The sequence below is a fragment of the Mytilus californianus genome, unplaced genomic scaffold (assembly GCF_021869535.1).
Source record: "Mytilus californianus isolate M0D057914Y unplaced genomic scaffold, xbMytCali1.0.p SCAF_1, whole genome shotgun sequence".
NCBI lineage: Eukaryota > Metazoa > Mollusca > Bivalvia > Mytilida > Mytilidae > Mytilus > Mytilus californianus.
Window position 1 is genome coordinate 94,249,138 of NW_026262581.1, and position 23,522 is coordinate 94,272,659.

Genomic DNA, 23,522 nt, shown 5'->3' on the forward strand with positions numbered 1-23,522 from the left:
CATTATTTCATTACTGTACATATCCAACCATCTTTACCCTATCACAATCCCTATTGCTAAAATGTTTTAACAAATTTAAGTTTGGATTCATTGCTACAAATTGATCAACTGGTAAAATAGTTCAGCTCATTTTGAGTATGGAGCAAGTGCAGTTTAAAAAAAATGAAACTTACAATCCCATTAGATTTGAATTCCACATCTGTCATTGAAATTGTACAGGTGTATATGAATAAAATTCTTAAGGTTTTTTTTCAATTTCATGTCAATTTTTGTCGAGCCTTCGACTTTTGTCGAAAAAGCGAGACATAGCGATCCTACATTCCGTCGGTGTCGTCGTCGTCGTCGTCGTCGTTGTCGTCGGCGGCGTCCACAAATATTCACTCTGTGGTTAAAGTTTTTGAAATTTTAATAACTTTCTTAAACTATCCTGGATTTCTACCAAACTTGGACAGAAGCTTGTTTATGATCATAAGATAATATTCAAAAGTAAATTTTGTAAAAAAAAAATTCCATTTTTTCGGTATTTTACTTATAAATGGACTTAGTTTTTCTGCCAGGAAACATTACATTCACTCTGTGGTTAAAGTTTTTAAAATTTTAATAACTTTCTTAAACTATCCTGGATTTCTACCAAACTTGGAAAGAAGCTTGTTTATGATCATAAGATAGTATCCAGAAGTAAATTTTGTAAAAAAAAAATTCCATTTTTTCCGTATTTTACTTATAAATGGACTTAGTTTTTCTGCCAGTTAACATTACATTCACTCTGTGGTTAAAGTTTTTAAAATTTTAACAACTTTCTTAAACTATCCTGGATTTGTACCAAACTTGGACAGAAGCTTGTTTATGATTAAAAGCTAGTATCCAGAAGTAAATTTTGTAAAAAAAAAATTCCATTTTTTCCGTATTTTACTTATAAATGGACTTAGTTTTTCTGCCAGGAAACATTACATTCACTCTGTGGTTAAAGTTTTTAAAATTTTAACAACTTTCTTAAACTATCCTGGATTTGTACCAAACTTAGACAGAAGCTTGTTTATGATCAAAAGCTAGTATCTAGAAGGAAATTTTGTTCCATTTTTTCCGTATTTTACTTATAAATGGACTTAGTTTTTCTTCCAGTTAACATTACATACAGTCTGCAGTTTAAGTTTTTAAAACATTTATTAGATTCATAAACTATCCTGGATTTTTACCAAACTTGGACAGAAGCTACTTACAATCAAAAGATAGTATAGAGAGGAATATTTTTATTAATTTTTTTCCTCATTTTTGCTGAGCCTGTGATTAACAGCAAAAAGTAGGCGAGACACTGGGTTCCGCGGAACCCTTACGAATTTTTAGTTGTTATAGTTTGTAGGTAGTGCAAAAACTAAATAATTTAACCTTTGACCTATTTACAGGATGATGACTTTGTAATATTCAGCATGAGAACTGTACAACAACCTGACTGTGTCTTACTTTCTAGTGGTGTTTGTGTCAATGAAACTCTTACACCACTAGATGGAGCTGTAGACTACCATGGTGATTGGTCATTTGACTCTTCAACACAAAGGATCAGCTATATAAGTATGTATGGTCTTGTACCATTTTGAATAATTTCTAGTTTAAATTTTATTGTGAATTTTGCTTTTCTTTGTTGATATTGAATATGAGATTTGTAATGAAATGGGAATTGAGCTAAATAATTTTACCCCATAAATATTGTGTAGCATGATTAAAGGGGCAATATATTGGCTTTTAAAAGTACAAATGAATCCTGAATATGTTCTTATAATGTCAAGGTTATTTGTCAATAAGACAGTACCCCAGTAGTATACACATGACATCTTGGGGTCAGTGTATAATTTTCAACAATGAAGAAGTGATCTATTTAATATAGGGAGACATATATTTAAGTTGGTATTGAATAAAATCTATTTAAAGGCTCATGAAATTTTAAATACTTCTTGTTAATAAACTGAAAATTTAACTTTTATTTTCTTTGGATCAGATGTAATAAGATTCTTTTTTTATAAACAGTATCAATGAGAGACAGGCCAGTTTCTGGTAGAAGGAAGAAAAGGTCAACATTTTCTGGAACAACATCAATTAATCTAAACTTCAAGTCATACAAATGTTTTTATGAAAACTGTGTTGTACCACCAGATCCAAGCACTCTACCACCCCCGAATACTAGGCCTGATGATTTTGTTTTCTGGTCCAATGCTAGTACTTGGATTAATAATACACTACCTGTAGCAGGTGATAGTGTTACTATTGAAGAAGGTAATTATTTTTATCTCATTAGGTAATTGAGAATTGCAGCATTTGCAATCTAATTAAACATTTACATGCAGGAACTTTAGAAAAAAAAGAATAGAGGACTGTTTAAGGTCAAAATTTTGTAACTTTTTCCTGTATGATTAAATTTTGGATCCTTTTAAGCAAAAGATACTTAATTTTTTAAAAGTGCAATAGAATCTTTTCAAATATTATTAAGGCTATCATATTTCTATTTGTTTGATTGAAAGTGCAATTTCAAGTAAAATTTTGAATAAGTTCTAAGAACAAAAATTTAATGAGAAAGTGTATATATTCAGTCTAGCATGCAGAACTGTGCTGGCTTGGAAAATATTCTTTATTACCACTTATGGTATACATCTATAACTTTCTAGAAATTTTTTGAAAAAGTTATAGAAATAATTTAGTTTTTGATAAGATCAATACCTTTATCAGTGATTTTCTTATATGAAATTGAACATTGAAAATGGTTAGAAAGTTTGAGCAGACATCAAGAGATTTATTATTTACTTAACAATTAAAAGTTTATCCATTACTTACAGGTGAATGGCGTGTTGGAGATACAGATATACCCCCTCTATCAGAACTGATAATATATGGAGTACTAGAACTCGACCATGGCAATGCAACATCAGGTTACAGAGATTTTATCATCAAAACATCATACATTGTTATTCTTGGTGGTAGATTAATTGTAGGTTGGGAAGACAAACCTTTCTTGGGAAATGTCCACATTTTACTGCAAGGACATTGGTTTACACAGGAATATTTCCTTCCAGTTGATGATGTTACTATCGGGTCAAAGGTCATTGGTAAGAAAAATTATATTTTGTTACTTGACAGTATATTTATTTTATGGTTTAAAGTTGTTTCTATTGGCTTAGATATATAAAATATAGATATCAAATTAGTTTAAATTTTCCCATAATTTTGGTGTTATATTTTAGGTTCCACAGTATGCATGTAATCTGCTATTTAAATCCAACAATTAATCAAATCAGACTTATAATAAGCTATTTCTTTACTGCAATTTTATCATTAAGAGCCAATAAAATTCACCAGGTGTGTAGATCACTATCCACTGAAAAATAAAATGGTCTGAAAATATGTCAAATTTAAATTATTGTGATGTTTTTATAAAAATTTGTTTAGTATTCATTTAAACATCGTGTAGATTTTAAAGTAAGCACTTTTGAACTTTTTTGTTTTAGGTGTTTATGGGGGATTAGATCTACATGGCAAAGAAGTAGCTGTGCCCTGGACAACACTTAATACTACTGCACAAGTAGGGGAGACAACTATAACAGTGAACAATGTACTAGATTGGGAAGTTGGTCAAGAAATTGTAGTTGCACCTACTGGATACAATGCTTGGGAAACAGAAACTTTTAGAATTACTGCTATTGTTGCTGCTGATACAACAATAATTACATTGAATGATACTCTCAAGTTTAAACATTTAGGTAAACATTGGAATTATAAGTCCCTTGTATTTCCTACTCATTCCTTGTTATCTTTTTGTACAGATAATTTTAGTGCATACTGTAGAGAGAAAAAGCAAATTATTTTATAATTTGTGAATTGGAAATTACATGTCAAATTAACTGAGATTTTACTCATAATATGGAATATAGCAGTTAAAAGTTTGTGTGATATGATTTAGCCATGCATCTATGAAAATGAAAATATTAAACTCTTGCTGAATATTAAAAGATCAGAGCTTTCTTATATTAAAGATTTTAAACAAATTGTCTAACATGAATATTTTCATATCTAATTAACAGGATATTCTGACAGTTCTGTAACCATTGCTGCAGAAGTTGGTTTATTGACTAGAAATATCAAAATAGAAGGAGAAGATTATGACAAACTATATAAACAGTCCTTCGGTGGCCGTGTTTTGGTTGGAGAAAGTTCTCATGGCAGAGGTTAGTCATTGACAGATTCGATTATAATGTTTTACTAACAAAGATTTCTTTGGTTACATCAATTCCCTTAAATGAGACAACATATCTAAAGTCTCTCCAATTTTGTTCAGACAATTTTTTCTCTCCATTAATTGTTTTAAAAATATTCAAGAATTTAACTTTTTAGTTGTATTTAGATATGATTCAACTAGTTGTTTTGAAATCAGGGACAAAATATATTCAACAATATGTTTGTTTGATATTCTTCGTGTTTATTGTTGCTATGTGCTTTGAATGTTCAAATGTTTTCACAATTATTAAAATATGTAAAAAAAAAAACCAAGTGATGATGAAATTGATGTTTCAGGTTATGCCAGAATTTCCAATGTAGAATTTTACCACATGGGCCAGGAAGGATATATTGATTCCTATGATCCACGTTATGCTGTAGCTTTTATGGATTCAGGACCTGTTACCAATCTTAAACCATCTTATATTAAAAATAATGCCTTCCACCATGGTTTCTCTCCAGCCATTGGAGTGTACAATGCACAGAATATGCCTATAGAAGATAATGTGGTACACCACTGTGTCTATTTCTGTAAGTGCCCTATTCTTCCTGTAAAGTTAATCATAGAAGTAAAATGTAAAAACAAATGGATAGTATGATCCAATTTTAAAATCTCATTTATCATGTTTCTAATGTGCTAGTTTTTTATGTGTGTTTAAGCCATTTTGATTATACCCATGCTAAAAAGCCAAATAAAGGTATAATAAATATGCTTATATTTCTTACAGATAATGGCAGTTTAAGAAATTTTATCAAATTTTTCTCAGAAAATACAAATAAGAGTTTTTTGAAATTTGTAATCAAGCTTTATGAAAGCATGCTATACCATGCTCACAATCAAAGCAAATCAGCTTCTTGTTTACTGAATATTTTTAGCGTGGATTATCATAAGTCAGAATTAGCTGATAGCTCAGCTTGCTTATAATGAATTCATAGTTCAACATAATAGATCAATAGTAGTAATGCTTCCATTCTTCATTTAATTTTATGATTTGATTGAACCATGTCATGAAATGCATTATGAATATGTCTTCTATCTTTTGCAGCCATCCAAACAAATTCTGATAATACTCAGATAAAAAGGAATATGGTAGTTTTAATGGTATTTGAAGGATCTTACCAAGACCGATTTGAACCATTAAACGTTCGTTTTAATGGAGCTATATCAGCCGTTGAAGCAACTGATTTGAAACTGGCAGGCAACAGAGTTTCTGGATCAGAACGTCTGGCATATCACGTCCATCCACAGTCATGTGACACATTACAAGCAGATTGGTTTTCAGATAATTTAGCTCGATCATCACTCATAGGTGTTGGAAATTTGCCAATAGATAAAATTTCCAATGCCTGCAACAGATATTCAGGGTTCATCGTGTTAAAATCTTATAACTTTGGAATCTACTATCAGGGTGGTAGTTCTGTTGTTTTTGAAGGCCTTACATTGGCTGACAATCAACTTGGTATTTTCCCAATGGTTACTGGACCAGCTTCTATATCTCATGCCTATGCTGACAAAACTGTAACAGTTAAAAATTCCCATATTATTGGTACAACTTCATCATTTGATTGTTCTACTGATAGAAAAGACGGGTCAGATGATAATATAATACTGGCAGGAGTAGCTTCACCATTTGATGGATCGAGAAGGATTGGTGTAGCTTTTGGAACGTTTTCTTCTGGATCTAACAAAGCTCCTGAAAAGCCATTTGTCAACATAATGTCATATCAGGCAATAAATGGAATCACTATTCTGGAAGGTAATTTTTCATATGATAAATAAAAAAATCTAAATTTTCATTTGCATAATTTTGAAAGTTGCTATGTTGTTAAAAAATTTTTTTTTTATATTACTTACTGATTTCATGTAAAAAATATTATTTTATGAGATAAATTACAAAGCTATCATATCAAAATCAAAAACCAGTTATGGGTTTATAATGAAAAAAGTAAATAAATAGGAAAAGAAACTTTAAGACTAAATTTGGATATTTTTATGCCCCCGCAACAAAATGTTGAGGGGCATATTAATTTACCTCTATCCGTACGTCCGTCCGGACTAGGATACATTGTTTGTCTGGCTGTCTCCTCCTATAGTTTTGGAGGTACAACTTTAATATTTTGTAGGATGTTCATACATATAATGAAGGTGTGCATGGCCACTGGATTTTGATTTTTTTTCAAATATTCTGAAAATGACAGGTAGTTGAACGTAGTCATTTTTTGGTACTAGCTGCATAAAGAGATCATGGTTTGTCCGGCTATCTCCTCCTACAGTTACATCATCATACATAGTGTTAAATTTATAATTTCCTTTGGTCAGGTGGGGGCATCATTTGTGTCTTACAGACAGCTTAACAATTTCAAGTTGTATGCCAACATCACTGTTTGTCAAAATCTGAAATATATGGAACTATACTCATGCATATGGCAGAGCAGAAAAGGGGGGAGGGGGGGGGGGGGGCATTGTCCATATCTAGTTTTTCAAGGTAATATTTTGATTGATTGATTGGATATAATGAAAATGTAATGTTTAGGGAGTTGGATAGGGTTCTAACAGCCTACAGCCTCAACATCAGACCATAATTGATTTGACAATTTCAATACATCAAAAATGAGCAGTTTTTTCTGTAAAAAACCTAAATATCCAGTTATCTGAGAAAGTAAAAATTGAAGAAAAACTGTAAACACACATTTTTTTTAAGAACACAAGTTGCATGCAAATGTAGATGTAATAGTGGTGTAGATTTTGTTGTTTATTTTCTTTTTCTTTTTTTCACAGATATAACATTCAGTGATTTTTCCTCACCATGTTCTGTCAATGATTTTGCTTTTACCACCAACAAGAATAATGATGATGGTATACATCCAGCAAAATCTCAAAGAATTACATTTAATAATGTTCCAAAGACTAACAGAATTCTGATTCATCGTCCTAATGTAGGGTAAGCATGTCACTACAATTATATTTCATAACCTATTCATCCGTAAGAACCACCTCAGTGTTTTCATTGTAACTTTCCAGCCTAGAGTGTGAGTGGTCATGGGTTAGATCCATGGCCTGGTCAAACCAAACACTTGAAAATTTTTGTTTGCTGCTTCTTCACTAAGCACAAGGCATTTAGTAGTTAGATCAATACTGGTCTGCACACGGAGTCCCAAAAAATTAGTCCAGGGAGCATGACATGTCTTCCTGCGGACTGTTACCTTGTGAACTAGCATGCTTAATATCTGACTCAGCCTGTCGTCTAGTACAAAGCAGGATTCATATTCATATAAAATTAACATGTTCTCATCCTGAATATGCATTTAACTTGCCACTAGATGTTAACAGTCATCCATCCATCATGAATATAACTGAGAAATTGAAAATTACACACACACAATCAAATTATATTTGTGTAAACCACTTTTCGTGCAAATGGTCAGTTCTTTAAATTATTGAAAAGCTTTTCAAAACAAATATCACGTATTTAATCATAAATGCTAAGATCGAACTGAGGTTTTAAAATAAAGTAGTTTTATTTGAATCAAGCCATTTAACTGAAGTAGTACCCAGTTAAGGGGTGAAAGCACAAGGTCAGATACAGATTGAGATGACTACTGTATGAGTTTGGGTATACATAAGAAATATTTACAGTGCACACTTGGTTATTTCAGTAGCTGACAAAAAAATTCAGAAATCATCAATTAGTACAATTACATATTCTAGTACATGATTTGCACAAAACATTTCACTACATAATGTATGATTGAAATGTTGAATAGAAACATTTTTCAAGAACAATTTTTTTGTAAACAGAAAGATAAACTCTGCTGATTGCGTGGACATGGATTGTGATGGACTAAAGAAAGCTTTCCTGAAAGATTTGGATGGATCATTCTTGGGATCTCCAGGAGCTGTTATTCCTCAATCAGAATATGAGTGGGGCGGAGATACACGCAGAGGACTTGGTGATTACAGAGTTCCAAAAACCATGCAAACAGAATTAGATGGAACTCGTATTCCAATGAATACATTAGCACCTATAAAAGGTTAGATATTCTTTTAAGGAATAACATCACTAATTAGTCATTTCATGTCAAAACTATTCCTTATCCTGACATGTGCTGAAAAATTCCACATGCTTTTTATTGCATATTACAGTACATTGGTTTCCTGAAGTTTGGTAGTATAATAACAGGTACTTTTGATCTGAGCAACAGGACAAATATCCCCCCCTTTTTTAATTTCATATAATTTATATTATTAAAAAGTAACTTTTAACAAGGGTTCTACGATGATTCCAAGTCTTTACGCTTGCATTTGATAACAAAATTACCCAAATATCTAACTTATTGACAAAGTTACAACTATGGGTAGGAACTATTGTGTTTGAAATATGTACTTCTTACTTCCTGGGCTGTAATTAGTGGTTCTATACCTTAAATCATTGTTTTTGGTCAATTGCATGATTCAATAATTTGTTATATCCCCTCTTTAAAAAAGGGGGGGGAATACTGTTTTACCTCTGTCTGTCCCTCCGTCAGTCTATCCTTCAGTCCATCCATCCGTCAGTCCGTCATGAATATTTTTCATCGCATCTTTCTCAGAAACTACAGTACAAGGATTTCTGAAATTTGGTTTCAGGGTTGATATAAGTCAGCTATACAGTGTGATGCATTTTCAGATTCATCACTCAACAACTTCCTGTTTACCGAACACTTGTATCATTTTACACGTGATAGCCAAGTTGAAAATTTTCATCACATTTTTCTCAGGACTACAATACAAGGATTTCTAAAATTTGGTTTCAGGGTTTATATAAGTCAGCTATACCATGTGATGCGTTTTCAGAATCATTATTTAACAACTTCCTGTTTACCGAAAAAGTTGGGCAGGGTTTCATCCGTGAGCAGTAGCTTGCAGTTTCACTTGTTTATCATGATTTAAAAGATTACATATAATTGGGTTTGAAGGTTACAGGATAATCCTTATACATTTTTATACTGATACAAGGCTCCAAAATAATGGATTCATGTTTTTATTGCTTCAGGTATAATCAGAGACAAAACCTGTGTATATCAGGATACATGGCAAGCATATGAATGTCATCTTTATGATTATGAAATGTTAACCATAGAGAGTATGGACTCTGACACAGAGACGCGACGACTTTCCCCTGTTGCTATTCTAGGACATGATGAAGAAGGAGATGGTGTCCTTGACCTGATTAATGGACCCCAAGATCACGGATGGTGTTCTGGATACACATGTCGTAAACGTTTATCTACATTCCAAGCTCTTGTTGCTACTGGTGAGTACTATTAACAATCTACAAAATTGATGATTGTCATTTCTGTAAAAATGTGATTGTTGCTATAGCAGTAACATTGATGCTTCTCATTTTCTAGGCTTTTTCGTATTATGCACAGGTGGTTACCAGCCAAATATATTCCTGCCATACTAGAATGTCTTTACCTTAGTATGATGAAGTTTTGACCTTAGTATGATGAAGTTTTAACATTAGCATGATAAAGTCTTGACAAAGGAATGATTTGTTTCTATGTATGAGTACTTTTGAATGAGTTTAGTTATTCTTGACTATCTCTTACTGTTTGGGACCCTTCTCCGACTGTTTTTATTTTTTCTTCAGTCTTTTCTGATGTATGATTGTTATTGTATTTTAAGGTTAAAGATTCATATTATTAGGAAGGTTGATACATTTGTTTAGTGGTTTATAATTGAATTATTTGTCAAGCAGTTTTCTATTGATTCATTTTTATGGGGTAAAGTTGAAAAGTTGTCTTTCTGGAAAATCTATATTGGACAAAACTTTCAAAGGCAAAAAATTTAACCAAACTGTTTGAAGAACTATTTAACAGTCATCATATTAAAAATACAAAGAAAGATACTGCTTTTAATTCAAAATACAGTGCATTGATGTAATATATATTTCATTTTCATAGGTAAAGACTATTTGATCCATTTCACCAGTACAACACCACAGAAGTTACGATATCTCCTGTTGAATTCTGACAACACCCAAGCTGTTGGAATCGCAGTCTGGTATTCTCAATCTTACAGATTAGATGTCTACCATGGAAGCGACTTTATTATGCCAGTAAATGGAAGATGGAAACTTGGTGCTTACATTTTGGATCCACCACCAGTTGGTCAGCCATATGCGTACAAACCAAATGTGACCACTGATGTTGCAGGAACTAACTGGTTTGACAGAGATTCTGGTATCCTTTACTTGATTGTGAAAGGACCTACACCAATTAATGTAAAAACTGTGGAACAGGTCATCATTAACTTCCAGTACCCAGCAACGACTGTAGATAATTTCTATGGAGAAAAGATTGTAGAGTATTTAGCAGCTTTCTTTGATCTACCACCAGAAAAAGTGAGAGTTGTAGATATTATTAGTGCTACTTCAGGAAGTGGCAGAAGACGAAAAAGGTCAACAGGTTATGATGAAATCATCATTGAAGTCAGCGATACTCCTTCTACTAGTAAGTTTCTAATATGTCAAGAAAAACATTGATTCTTTATATTTTTTTTATAGTACTTTTTTAAGTGAGGTCAAACATTTCATTTTGTAGATATATTGTGATATTTTGACAATGAAATGCATAATTATTTCTTTGTTTCAAATCATTAGCTGTTTGGGAATTCTCTTAAATATGATCTTTCATAAGACTGGATGAAAACTCTATGACAGTTGTATTTGGTTTTTGCCAGCAGTTTTGGCTTTTTACATTACAAATGGTAAAATACTTTTGTATTTTGAATTTCTTTCAACTAGCGAAAAATGGAAGATAGTTTAAAAAGTTCTGTTTATTTACAGCATACAATGCTACAGCCAGCAGTCCATTAACAAAAGCCAAGTTAGAAGAGATCTATGCCCAAGCAGTAGCTGAAGGCCAGTTAGGAAACTTCAGTATGATTCTGAATGGTACAGTGCTGGGAGTGTCTATAGCTGAACCTACAATTGATCCTTCAAGTCCAGAATGGGGTGCAATCACTACATCAGATGGATACCGTATTCTTGTACAAGTTGACCATCTTGGTTTCAATACTAAACCCTCACCACTTCATGAAGGTGCAGCATTTAAAACACAACCAAAGATTAATGCATATGATGTTGTGGTAAGTTAATACATGCATTTGAAATAGATTACAACTAAATACCTAAATTTTAGTACAGTATCAGCATAAGTTGTGCATGTTCAATTGATTAATCTCAGATTTTAATACAAACATTAGATAGACAGATATTTAAATATCATGGATTCATTATTATGTATGGGTTCATTGATTTTTTGCTGAATACATAACACTGATTTGAGAGTTCTACACAAAGAAAAAAGTTCCTAAAGTTTGTCTGCAGAATTTGTCAAACCACAAATCAAGTTTCCACAAAAATGCAATTTTTTTTTTCCTTAAACCACAAAAATAAACATGACTATATCTGTTGGTGACTTATAAAAGATTCAATCAAAAAATGCTCAATTCCTGTTTAAATATCTTAAGATTTAAATTTCAAAGGACCAATCACAATTTTTAAAGCATTTACCGGGAATATGGCTAATATTTATAACTGTACTTGGTCCATCTTGCAAAACTGCTTTCTCAATGTTGATATTTTGTCATGTCGAAAGTATTAATTTATATTCAAAAATACTATTTTTTATTTTAGAACAACAAAATAAATGATTTAGGAACAGCACAGTATCCATGGTATGTGACAGCAAGTATTAGACCTGGAACTGGAAATCCGTCTGCACAACTTCTAGGAAATACAACAGTGCAGTTTGTCAATGGCTGGGCTAACTTTACTAATCTTGCCATCAGTTACTTTGGAACAGGATACATTATTGATTTTAACATCACCTCACCTACTGAAGGAGAAAATATGACCTTGGCATCTGACCCCATGGACATTAGTGCCAGGCCAATTACAGCTGTAACGGTATCGTCCACATCAGATGTGTACGAGTCATCTTTTATGTCTGTTGGTTTAGAATTGAGAGATGAGATCACAGCAGAGACCATCAGTGACATTGCTTGGAGGGTAGGTTTTTATTAAATCATATATACACATTAATACAGTGTTATAGACATTAACATAGAAATTATACTTAATTATACTGCTGTTAATTCAGAAATTTCACACTAATATATTTGTAATTATCACTGAAAGTCTGGTTGTTACTCTGTCAACCATTTCAAAATTTCTACTTTTATAACACAGTTGTATATCTTGTTTCCTAGTGATGTATATATATAATGAATTGAAAAAACTGTTTATCCTAACTGAATAAAATTGTGGAAATAAGTTTGATAATTATTTGATTTCATTGACATTACATATTTAATTAAATTTTCCTATCATCTAAAAGGGACATACATGGAATGTAGCAGCAGATATAGGAATGCCAGAATTGTACAATGGTTCTTTACAAGGCACAGTCTCAGTAGCATTTGATGCAGCCACAAGTCAAGCTAACTTCTACTCTCTTAACTTAACCATGATAGGAATGACTGTCATCAAATTCCATGTGACCAGTAATCCAGCTGATTACGACTTTTATGTGGAACATCTGGTTCCCGTCAGGGGTACACAACATATGGGTATGACAGTAGAAGAGACAACAGAAATTGAATTGAAAATAGAAGCGGATTACAATTCAATCGTAGGTTCAAATGATAAAAGTGCAGCTGCAATGTTTGGTAATTGGTTTGCCAATGCATTTCCAGATATCAGATGTGATGGAGTGTCACTCAGGGCCGGTAAGTTTCTATCAAATGTTTATTGAATTTGAACAATTATAATTAGTTTACTGTATATGTTTTTTTATAGATTTTGGAGGAAATTTTAGCTTGAAATGTGTTTTAGATTTTTATCTATTGTTGAAGGCTGAATTATTATTTCTAGATGTATTTTCTGATTTTCTTGGGTTGTTATCGTATTGATGTTTGAAAATAATCTCTTTTATTCTTATTGATATTAATATTTTTTTTTTTAAATTTCACTTGATAAAAACATGCTTAATTTTCAAGCTTTTGTTAAATAGGATATACAAAACATTTCCTTCTTAATATCTTCTTTAAATGACACACCAATTTACCTTCCTGGTCTGTACAATTGCATAACTTATGACCAGAAGTAATCCATATTTTCATATTTTGAGTGATTGCATTAAATGCAAATGTTATCTTAAAAACCAGGGACCAATTGTTCATAACTTCTATGTTTGATAATGTAACTTTTCTGTTATCTGAGGTTTTAATTTTACAGGCAGTATAATGGTTACCATGACAGTATCAGGAAGCAACACTAATGTCAACACTTCATTATACTCAACATGTTCATTGATCAGTGGTGGTCAGTCCTTTACCTTTAATGGTAATTCCTTGTCTCTATCAACTTATATGACCTATAATGGAACTACTTTCTATGGAGTATCCTGCAATGTTTCAGTAAGTATAGCACAGATACTTTTATACTTCTAAAACAAATTTATCTGTCTGTCTTTTCATCTCTCCATCTGAAACAAATGTTTTCTAGATGATTACTGAAGTTCCCTTATAAAAGTAGGACCTTTATATATTGTATCAATACATTGTACTACCTACTATTGTAATAATTACTGTCTCAGTGTTGTGCCCCTTTAACTATCTCAAAACAGTTGAAATGGTTTCCAGATCACAATTTAAGCTTGCTAAAAATTTGAAATGGACCTGATAACTTTGCAAAATAACTACCTACCATGAAATGCTGTCAAGTTTGATTTTCACTGTGCTGCTTATCAGATATACTTGTTAGAGCAAATTTCCTAATGCTTGTATAGTAAGACTTTGGACAGCTTCGGTTGCTTTGTTTGTATAAATGTTTGCTTAAGCATTGTAATTAGGATTGACATCTACAAACAATATAAATAGGCAGACTTAAACCTGTATACATCATATTTAGATTCCTAACCTCCAGGATAACATCCAATCAAATTTAAGTCTAATGTATACAGGTTTAACACCGCCTTTTTATATTATTATTATTATATCATCTGGTCAGAAATTGTAGCCAACGGCAAAGTAATTTACTATCTACCATGAAGTACTTTTCAAATTAGCTTACCCGGTATATACTTATCAGTTTTAACAGAAGTTATAGCAGATCAGGAACAAAATAGCTTTCAGATGATGATACCTTTGCCATAATTTGGAAGCCTATTATAGTTCCTTCAATAGAAAAATCCATAGTCAGGTTATTATGCATAAACCTGGTGTTATCACCCCACATTTCATTTTATTCATATTCAGAATTTCATCTGATGAACAACAAAATTGCAGGAATTATATGATATTTCACTGTTTCTTAGATATTCATATTATTTAACCTTGCTGGAATTATATATGGTGTTGCAGGTTTACAAAGTTATTTATATTATATTCTTTTTCCAGCCAACTGATGATTCAAGTAACATAGCCATTATAGCTGCAGCAGTGGTCTGTTCTGTTTGTGTTCTCATTGTTGTTGTCGTACTGTTACTATGGAAATTCAAGGTCGTTCCTAAAACTAAAACACATGGTATGTATCTTGTACAATAGTAGATTTAAAGATTCACTAGACAAGGTGTTGGCAGTGTTTTATTAAAACAATGATTTGTGTTGAAAGTGTATTTGATGCTGTGAATGATTACTTCAAAAGTAATATCTTCCCGTTCATACAAATTTCTGTGTACATCAGTTTATATAGCTAGAACAGAAACTGGTAGTGTGCGATTAGAAAGATTAGTTCAAATAGTCTTACTTTATTTTTTTTAACTTATAATACAATAAGATAAAGGCAACCCCACTGTGGATTCCTTTATTTACCTGGATACCAATTCTCGTTGATTGAGGAAGAATTATGATTTCGTTGATATTTGATTTGGAGGTTTTGCCAAAGACTGCATACAAGCCTATAGAGAATTTGTACCTCATGGAACATTTAAGTTTGTTGTTAACCTATACAAACCAAATCCTTGAAAATTGATATCCAATGAATTGTAATGAATCCACAGCATTGTTAATTGAAAAAATATTTTTTTAATTTGATAATTTATACTTACACAAAATATGTTAATCATTTAAAAAATTAATGTTTTAAACTCATCTTTGGTTGTAATTCTATTTGCAAGAAAATGTTATTTATCTATAAATTAGGATCAAGGAGAAATATATTATTTTACAATTCCAATGATGAAGGTAACAGATTGTTCTTTACTTGATACAGTTGACTTTTGTTTCACTTCTGATTTCATTGTCTTTCAGATACAGAAGAATATGGTACTAAGTACTTTGGAAATAGTGATATTGATGATATTCTATTCAGAGAGCGTACCTTCATGAGTATTACCAATGCTCCAGTAGCAACATCAATCAAAGACGGCTCATACCCAACCAAATATTAGAGATACAGATAGAAAAAGAAATGGAAAAATGAAACTTCAATAGACTTAGAATATTTATGTAACTCCTTTAAAAGTGCTGTAGATTTAAATACATGTACAATCATTTGAAAAAATAATTTAAAACACATGTTCTAGTAAATTTTTCTAATAAGATTTATTTTCTGGCTACACTTTTGTACTATGAATTACAACTGTTCTGACACCAGTATTAGCACTAGATGTTTTCAGTCAATTGTATGAAACTTAATCCAGTGAAGAAATTCATTTATTTAGCAAGTTTTACTACAGCAAGAATATTTTCTTATCTTTATAACACATTCACATATCCATTAAATTGATATATAAAATGTTTTATATTTTTGAGCTCATTTTTTTATTTTTTTTAGAGATTTATATATTATATACTTGACAATGCACAAAACTACTTCTCAATACACTTTCACACATGTCTCTAACCTTGTTAATACATAATTTGCAATATCTACTTTTATTGTTTATTTACAAGGATCTAACTGAAACAGTGGCCTTTCATTCAATATCTTTTCACTTATGATACTTTTCTCTTGTAAATTACCCAATTATTAGTTGTTGCGGAGTAAAAAAGAAAGGCAATAACAACTTATTACAAGATAACAAATAATTATGGCCAGTGAACTCTAATTTTGAATCTTATAATAATAAATGTTTGATATTGATCTAGTTTGCCTTTCATGAATTATTTCATTCTTTCCTCTTTATTCCTTGAAATATTGAGAAGTAACTGTGCAAATATCTGTGATACATTGTTAGTCTGTCTGCGATATATATTTATTGTAACCTATCTGTGATAGACATTTTATTACAATCTATCTGTGATAGAACTTCCTTTATTTTCTGTTATCTTTTTATAAATAAAGCATTTTCTTTATTCTTTTTTATGATCCTTTCCAATACAATATTGTACAATATATAAATAAAACATTTCTGTTCCTAGTCAAGCATGTGACTGTTTGGATACCTCAGTATCAATGAACAAAACAGTAGTTTTTCCTAAAGAAACTGACAATTCTATTACTATCGACCTCAGCCAGCAGATGCATGTAACTTAGTCAGTCTAATGGTCTGTATTGTCATCAGTGCCTTTTACTAAACATTGTTGACTTTGCTGAGACATGTATATCAAGTGTATTAATTATTTAGCCAGATGAGCTATACTGGTTATAATGAAGCATAGTGTATCTATCCAATATAAAAAAAACTAAGATGAGGCATGATTGCCAATGAGACAACAAGCACATCTTGCCTAATATCAAGTTTCTTTGATTGATATGTACACATTGTTAAGTTTCATGAAGACAATTTCTTTCTCAATATTTGTCTGGCCTTGACAAGAGTAAAAAATCGAGACTAAGACTTGATGTTTCTGGGGGCGGCAACCATTTGTTAAAGTTTGTGATAAGGTCAGTTTAAGGGGAACCACTAATGGTAAATCTATACTATTTGGTATGTAGTTGTATAAGTATTGGCACATCATATTTCCATGGAGGTTATTTGGCCCTACCAGTCAGGATCTATTATTGACTTTGAAAGCTTTGCTTTGTTTTCATGTTAGTATATGGGGAACTACTAATGATAAGTCAATGATATTTGTTATGCAGTTGTATTAGCATTGGCATATCTTACCTTCATTCATGGTTCATTGACATTGACTTTGAATAGTTTGCATATTTTACATGTGAAAGTATTCTATTTTAATTTCAACATTTTACAATCAAAATTACCTACAAGCAAAACATATCTCCTTGCCGACCATTTATTATGATTTTTACTATATATTTTTATATATATTTTAGTTCATTTATATGTTTTGGAGTTTAGTATGACGTCCATTTTCACTTAACTAGAACACATTTTTATTTAGGGGCCAGCTGAGGACCACCTCTGGGTGCGGGATTTTCTCGCTCCATTGAAGACCAATTGGTGGCCTTCGGCTGTTATCTGCTCTTTGGCCCATTTCCATTCTCAATTTTATAGCATTTAACCCAATGGCTTTTCTCAGAGTTAAGTTCTCAGATACTTAGTGATCTATAAATATTTAACTTAGTGAAATGATGCATCTGGAAGGGTTTGACAGCCTACCATTAAAGGTATCTTAATATGACCTACGTATTACACTATATTGATACATCAAAGACTCCGAGATCAAAGTCTTTAAATCAAGGATTTGCCTTGATTTTTACTTAAATGTTGAAAACTGAGGAAAGTTGAGATCCCCAATGTATCCAAAAGGGAACCGTCTGTAAACATTATTTATTTGTAGCAACATTCCAATAGAAACAATTTATTACAAAAATATGTTTCCATTGGACATGTAAACCCGATACAATATTCCCCCTTACTATCATAGGGAGGGTGTAATAATACCTTTAATCATGTGCTTTGAATCTGGACTGCCTGGATGGAGAAGACTGCTGCAGACAAGACAGCTACCAAAACAATATTCCAACCATCAAATGGTTCTGACTGGAATAATGATCATTAATGATGTCAGTATTATAGAATTGTACAAATGTGTTTAATGTGTCATTATTTCATCATGACCTCACACAGAAAATACAATGAGAAAAAGACCTGAGTTTTATCATGCATCCTCCAAAATTTAAAGAACCTTAGTGAGCGTGCTCACATACCCCACATCCCCACATTGTCATTGGAGAAATAAAATAAGTGTAAGAAAAAAAAATTGAATCATAATTTCCTGTCAATATGCACATCTACATAGTATGTCCTTATTATCTACAAAGTTTCATGAAATTCTGTTGTTCGGTTTCAGAGGAGTTGCGATGACAAACTGTTGCAGAAGTACATTGAAGCAAATAAGTTCAAAGGAGCGTAACTCCTAGAAAAAAAATTGAAGCGTAATTTACTGTCGATATGCACATCTACATAGTATGTCCTTATTATCTACAAAGTTTCATGAAATTCTGTGGTGTGGTTTCAGAGGAGTTGCGATGACAAAAGGTTGCAGTAGTATATTGGGCAAATAAGTTCAAAGGGGCGTAACTCCTGGGAAAAAAATTGATTCGTAAATTCCTGTCGATATGCACATCTACATAGTATGCCCTTATTATCTGAAAAGGTTTCATGAAATTCTGTGGTGTGGTTTGAGAGAGGTTGCGATGACAAGAAACAGGACTGACGGACGGGTCAAAAACATTATACCCTACGCAAAAAATTTGCGTGGGGTATAATAATTGGAAAACATAATTTGAAAAACAACTGCAATTACTGGATGAAGCAGCAGAATATCAATGTAGGAGGCAATTTAAACGATACCAAAGCCTTCAGTAACATCTTTGAAAATTAAAAACATGTAACAAATTAAGAACAATATTTTATTATATCAAATGTAACCACAGATTGACATCAACAGGGTTTAAAAAAACAACTAACATATTGTTAACAGTGGACTGTTTAGCACTTATGATTATCAGAAATGTGGTATATGCAGGTTTCTGTCATTTTTCACTACATACTCATTTTATAGTTATAAACCTTTTTTTTAATGAATCTATTGCTTTTTTTTTACAAATTATGTTTGCAACAGATACTCATGGAAAAGAATTTAGAGAATAAACCTTTATTTCTCCAGCTAGTTCTTTCTAAAGCTTTAATGAAATTTTAATTAACATCTGATATGATGTTTGATAATGTCTCAATCCAACAGCCAATATAAAAATTATTTATTAAAAACCTGGTTTTTTTGTGTGTTTTGTTATCGTTGTGTAAAACTAAGGAAATTCTATTGAAATAAATATTTTTTGTTTTGTTTACAACAATTGTATTATAAGGAAAAATGACAACTACCATATACATTTTGCAGCAGACTATACTTACTTAACATAGCACTTTATAAATCAGAATAATTATTATTCACATAATTATATCCTAAATGACATTATGGCTAAGGTTGTATCAATACGATATGAATAATAATATTTACATCAAATGAGGGTAAATATTGTCCATTTAAAGAAGCTAGCAAAAAATATGCGGTTTAATAGCTTATAATTTTACAATTTTGATTAGAGAATGCATATTTTTTTATTGTTACAATATTTCTACAACTCTATATATTCTCCTGATTATGTTTAATTCATTTACTACAATACTAAATACTTTTTTCATCATAATAATTCATAAATTCATCTAGTACAAAACAAAGACCATCTTAAAAATAAAGAATGGTATTTTTACATATCAAAAAATAAATTTTCAAAAACAGAATTATCAAATTTACTTACTGCATTTTTTTTCTTTTTTATAAATAATAATTATCTAAATCTCTGTTAGAATCCATCAAAAACCTAAATGTCTTGGAAAAAGTGATGACACAACTAGAAATGTAAAGTCACTAATACTAAAAACATGTTAAACAAGAATGACTCCAAGATCTATTGAGACAAAATCTGATTGACAGCTTTAACGATACAGTTAGCACTAATTCCAAAACGCTCAATTAATTCTGCTGATTTGCCACTACGAGGAATATCCTGTACAGCTAGCTTTTTCACTGTGATGTCACGACATTCACTTACAGCTGAACATACTGCTTCACCAAGACCACCTATTAAGTAAACAAGAATATTATAATATATAAAACAAGAATGTGTCCATAGTACACGGATGCCCCACTCTCACTATCATTTTCTATGTTCAGTGGACCGTGAAATTGGGGTCAAAACTCTAATTTGGCATTAAAATTAGAAAGATCATATCATAGGGAACATGTGTACTAAGTTTCAAGTTGATTGGACTTCAACTTCATCAAAAACTACCTTGACCAAAAACTTTAACCTGAAGCGGGACAGACGGACGAACGAACGGACGCACAGACCAAAAAACATAATGCCCCTCTACTATCGTAGGTGGGGCATAAAAAGAAACAAGTAAAATTTTTGTTTTGATAAGATCTACCTGCTGATCAAATACAACCCACAAAATTGTTTTGTCATAGTACATTCTCATATGTCAAATCCATGCTATGCAAAGTGGCATTAGAAAGATATTGTGGTTAAACTTATTATTTTTGGAAATTGTGTTGTGCAGAAAATAATTTTTTATCTCCTTAACTTAAGTATTGTAAGCATTAACACAAGCTTCATATTTTTCATCAGTTTTAATAATGGAACAGTTTTAATAATTTTAGTCTCACATGCAATTTTTAAGTGTTTAGAACAAACAAAAATAAAAATCTGAGTAACAGGTTCAAGTTTCTAACATGTTAATCTCTAAAGAATAACCAACTGAATTTCTGCATACAAGCCTATAGGACATTTGTATTTTGTTGAACATTAGAATTAGTGATTCACATATTCACACAAAATCAAAGAAAATTAGCACCCCAGGAATAGTAATGAATCCAAAGTATACAGTACAAGATTGTATACCAAATATGACCATAACTATGTTGTATCTTACCAAATGGATAATGATCCTCTACAGTGATGATCTTTCCACCTGTTGCTCTAGCACAATTAATGATAAGTTCAGCATCAATTGGTTTAACTGTAAATGGATCAACTACTCTGATGTTAATACCATCAATAGCCAGTTTATCTGCAGCTTTCAGGGCCTCTTCCAAAGTAACACAGCAACCAATCACAGTTACTGCATCATTGGCACTCTCTCGTACTATCTGGTAAAAAAAAAATCAATATAATTTAGACAAAAAAGTGAGACTTCATACGACTGTATCATCAAAAGAGTTCGTTTTTTTTGTTGTCTTACCTGGCTGTTGTATTTCATAATGTCACTCAAATTCAAATGGACAGCAATAAAACCTGACAATTACAAAAAATATAATTTGCAAGTCCCAGACATAAAGCATCCACTGTTGGCCTTAACTAGGTTACATGGGATAGACAATACTACGTTTTGTTACTTAAATAGGTAGTATCTACAGTTTTCACCAAAATAAAGGTTTACAAATTTTTTCAAAAATATAGTTCATTTTGTATGTAAATATCAATGACAAGTATTTTGGTGCCAATCTTACTATTCTTTTCATAATAATTTAATTTTATATCAAGTTGAATTTTTCAGACAAAAACTCCTTTGAAAACCCACAAGTATTCATATAACCTAATAAATGTGCAGGCGTATAGTTCTATTTAATAATAACATATGTTTACCAAAACAACATAGTATCGTGGTACACCAACAACTTTCATAAATTTGGCTCAAAAAAGAAAAAGCATATAAGTTTTAGCAAGATATGCTAGAAACCACAATTACTATAAGGAAACAGTGTTACCATTGATGGAGTTTATAGGCCTGAATGAACACCAAGCCTGACTCAAGTGGGAACGAACCCAATACCTCCAGCACTCAAAGTGATCACTTCACCATGAGTCCATTGAAGTTGTTAGAAGTATACTACTCACCTTTCCTTTGCCTACAGCAAATGGTTCATTATTATCATACAAAACTGCAGAGTTGGGTCTACTAGTTCTGATAAATGTAACGCCTGGTGTGTTAGCAGCCAGTTCTACAGCCCTCTCACAGGACACAGCATCACTAGGATAGAATACTGTGGAGCCTGGGATACTTCTAAACATGGAAATGTCTTCTAATGCCATCTGAGATGGACCATCTTCACCTGAAAACAGTGAAATTACAAATGTATGTGGATATACTTTAAAGAAATATCATTTATACAAAATGGCAAAAGTGTTACAGTGGCGGCTTCTAATTATATTTTGATAAAATGTTGTACAATCTGCAAATTCCCACTTCTAAATAATAGTGACTTCAAAAATCTGTAGAGATCACAGGTATATGTGTTCTTAACAAGAGTGCACACCCTGAAATGTCTCGCCTTCTTTACTAATCATTGATATTATGTTGATAGTCCTAAATATAAAGCTTTATTACAACTGTCACATAAACTTCACATTAACCAAGTAAACTAAACATTGACCAATGAACCATGAAAATGAGGTCAAGGTCAGATGAACCATGCTAGGCAGGCATGTACAGCTAACAATTCTTCCATACAACAAATATAGTTGACCTATTGCTTATAGTTTAAGAAAAACAGACGAAAACACAAAAACTTAACACTGAGCAATGAACCTTGAAAATGAGGTCAAGGTCAAATAAAACCTGCGTGACTGACATATAGATCATAAAATATTTCCATACACCAAATATAGTTGAACTATTGCATATATTATTAGAAAAAAAGACCAAAACTCAAAAACTTAACTTTGACCACTGAACCATGAAAATGAGGTCAAGGTAAGATGACACCTGCCAGCTAGACATGTAAACCTTACAATCATACCATACACCAAATATAGCTGACCTATTGCATGCAGTATTAGAAAAAAAGACAAAACTCAAAAACTTAACTTTGACCACTGAACCATGAAAATGAGGTCAAGGTCAGATGACACCTGCCAGCTAGACATGTACACCTTACAATCATTCCATACACCTAATATAGTAGACCTATTGCATACAGTATAAGAAAAACAGACCAAAACACAAAAACTTAACTATAACCACTGAACCATGAAAATGAGGTCAAGGTCAGATGACACCTGCCAGTTGGACATGTACACCTTACAGTCCTTCCATACACCGAATATACTAGACCTATTGCTTATAGTATCTGAGATATGGACTTGACCACGAAAACTTAACCTTGTTCACTGATCCATGAAATGAGGTCGAGGTCAAGTGAAAACTGTCTGACGGGCATGAGGACCTTGCAAGGTACGCACATACCAAATATAGTTATCCTATTACTTATAATAAGAGAGAATTTAACATTACAA

General features: G+C 31.9%; 2 protein-coding genes across 2 annotated transcripts in view; one reads left to right on the forward strand and one right to left on the reverse strand.

The window, feature by feature from the left end:
* Nucleotides 1-16,606, forward strand: part of LOC127710170 (fibrocystin-L-like) — a 33,281-nt gene extending 16,675 nt beyond the window's left edge. Inside the window, exons 25-41 of the mRNA XM_052215920.1 lie at nt 1,404-1,569; nt 2,023-2,268; nt 2,826-3,095; nt 3,495-3,746; nt 4,068-4,211; nt 4,558-4,791; nt 5,307-6,017; nt 7,040-7,202; nt 8,060-8,292; nt 9,294-9,554; nt 10,207-10,755; nt 11,091-11,392; nt 11,943-12,317; nt 12,646-13,036; nt 13,545-13,726; nt 14,708-14,834; nt 15,560-16,606. Of these exons, the coding sequence (XP_052071880.1) occupies nt 1,404-1,569; nt 2,023-2,268; nt 2,826-3,095; nt 3,495-3,746; nt 4,068-4,211; nt 4,558-4,791; nt 5,307-6,017; nt 7,040-7,202; nt 8,060-8,292; nt 9,294-9,554; nt 10,207-10,755; nt 11,091-11,392; nt 11,943-12,317; nt 12,646-13,036; nt 13,545-13,726; nt 14,708-14,834; nt 15,560-15,699 (4,746 nt within the window). The 3' untranslated portion in view covers nt 15,700-16,606. The remainder of the gene's footprint in view (nt 1-1,403; nt 1,570-2,022; nt 2,269-2,825; nt 3,096-3,494; nt 3,747-4,067; nt 4,212-4,557; nt 4,792-5,306; nt 6,018-7,039; nt 7,203-8,059; nt 8,293-9,293; nt 9,555-10,206; nt 10,756-11,090; nt 11,393-11,942; nt 12,318-12,645; nt 13,037-13,544; nt 13,727-14,707; nt 14,835-15,559) is intronic.
* Nucleotides 16,607-19,059: 2,453 nt separating this feature from the next.
* Nucleotides 19,060-23,522, reverse strand: part of LOC127710436 (transketolase-like protein 2) — a 31,604-nt gene continuing 27,141 nt past the window's right edge. The window contains exons 10-12 of the mRNA XM_052216269.1: nt 22,125-22,339; nt 21,160-21,376; nt 19,060-20,305 (exon numbers count right to left, since the gene is read on the reverse strand). Of these exons, the coding sequence (XP_052072229.1) occupies nt 20,133-20,305; nt 21,160-21,376; nt 22,125-22,339 (605 nt within the window). The 3' untranslated portion in view covers nt 19,060-20,132. The remainder of the gene's footprint in view (nt 20,306-21,159; nt 21,377-22,124; nt 22,340-23,522) is intronic.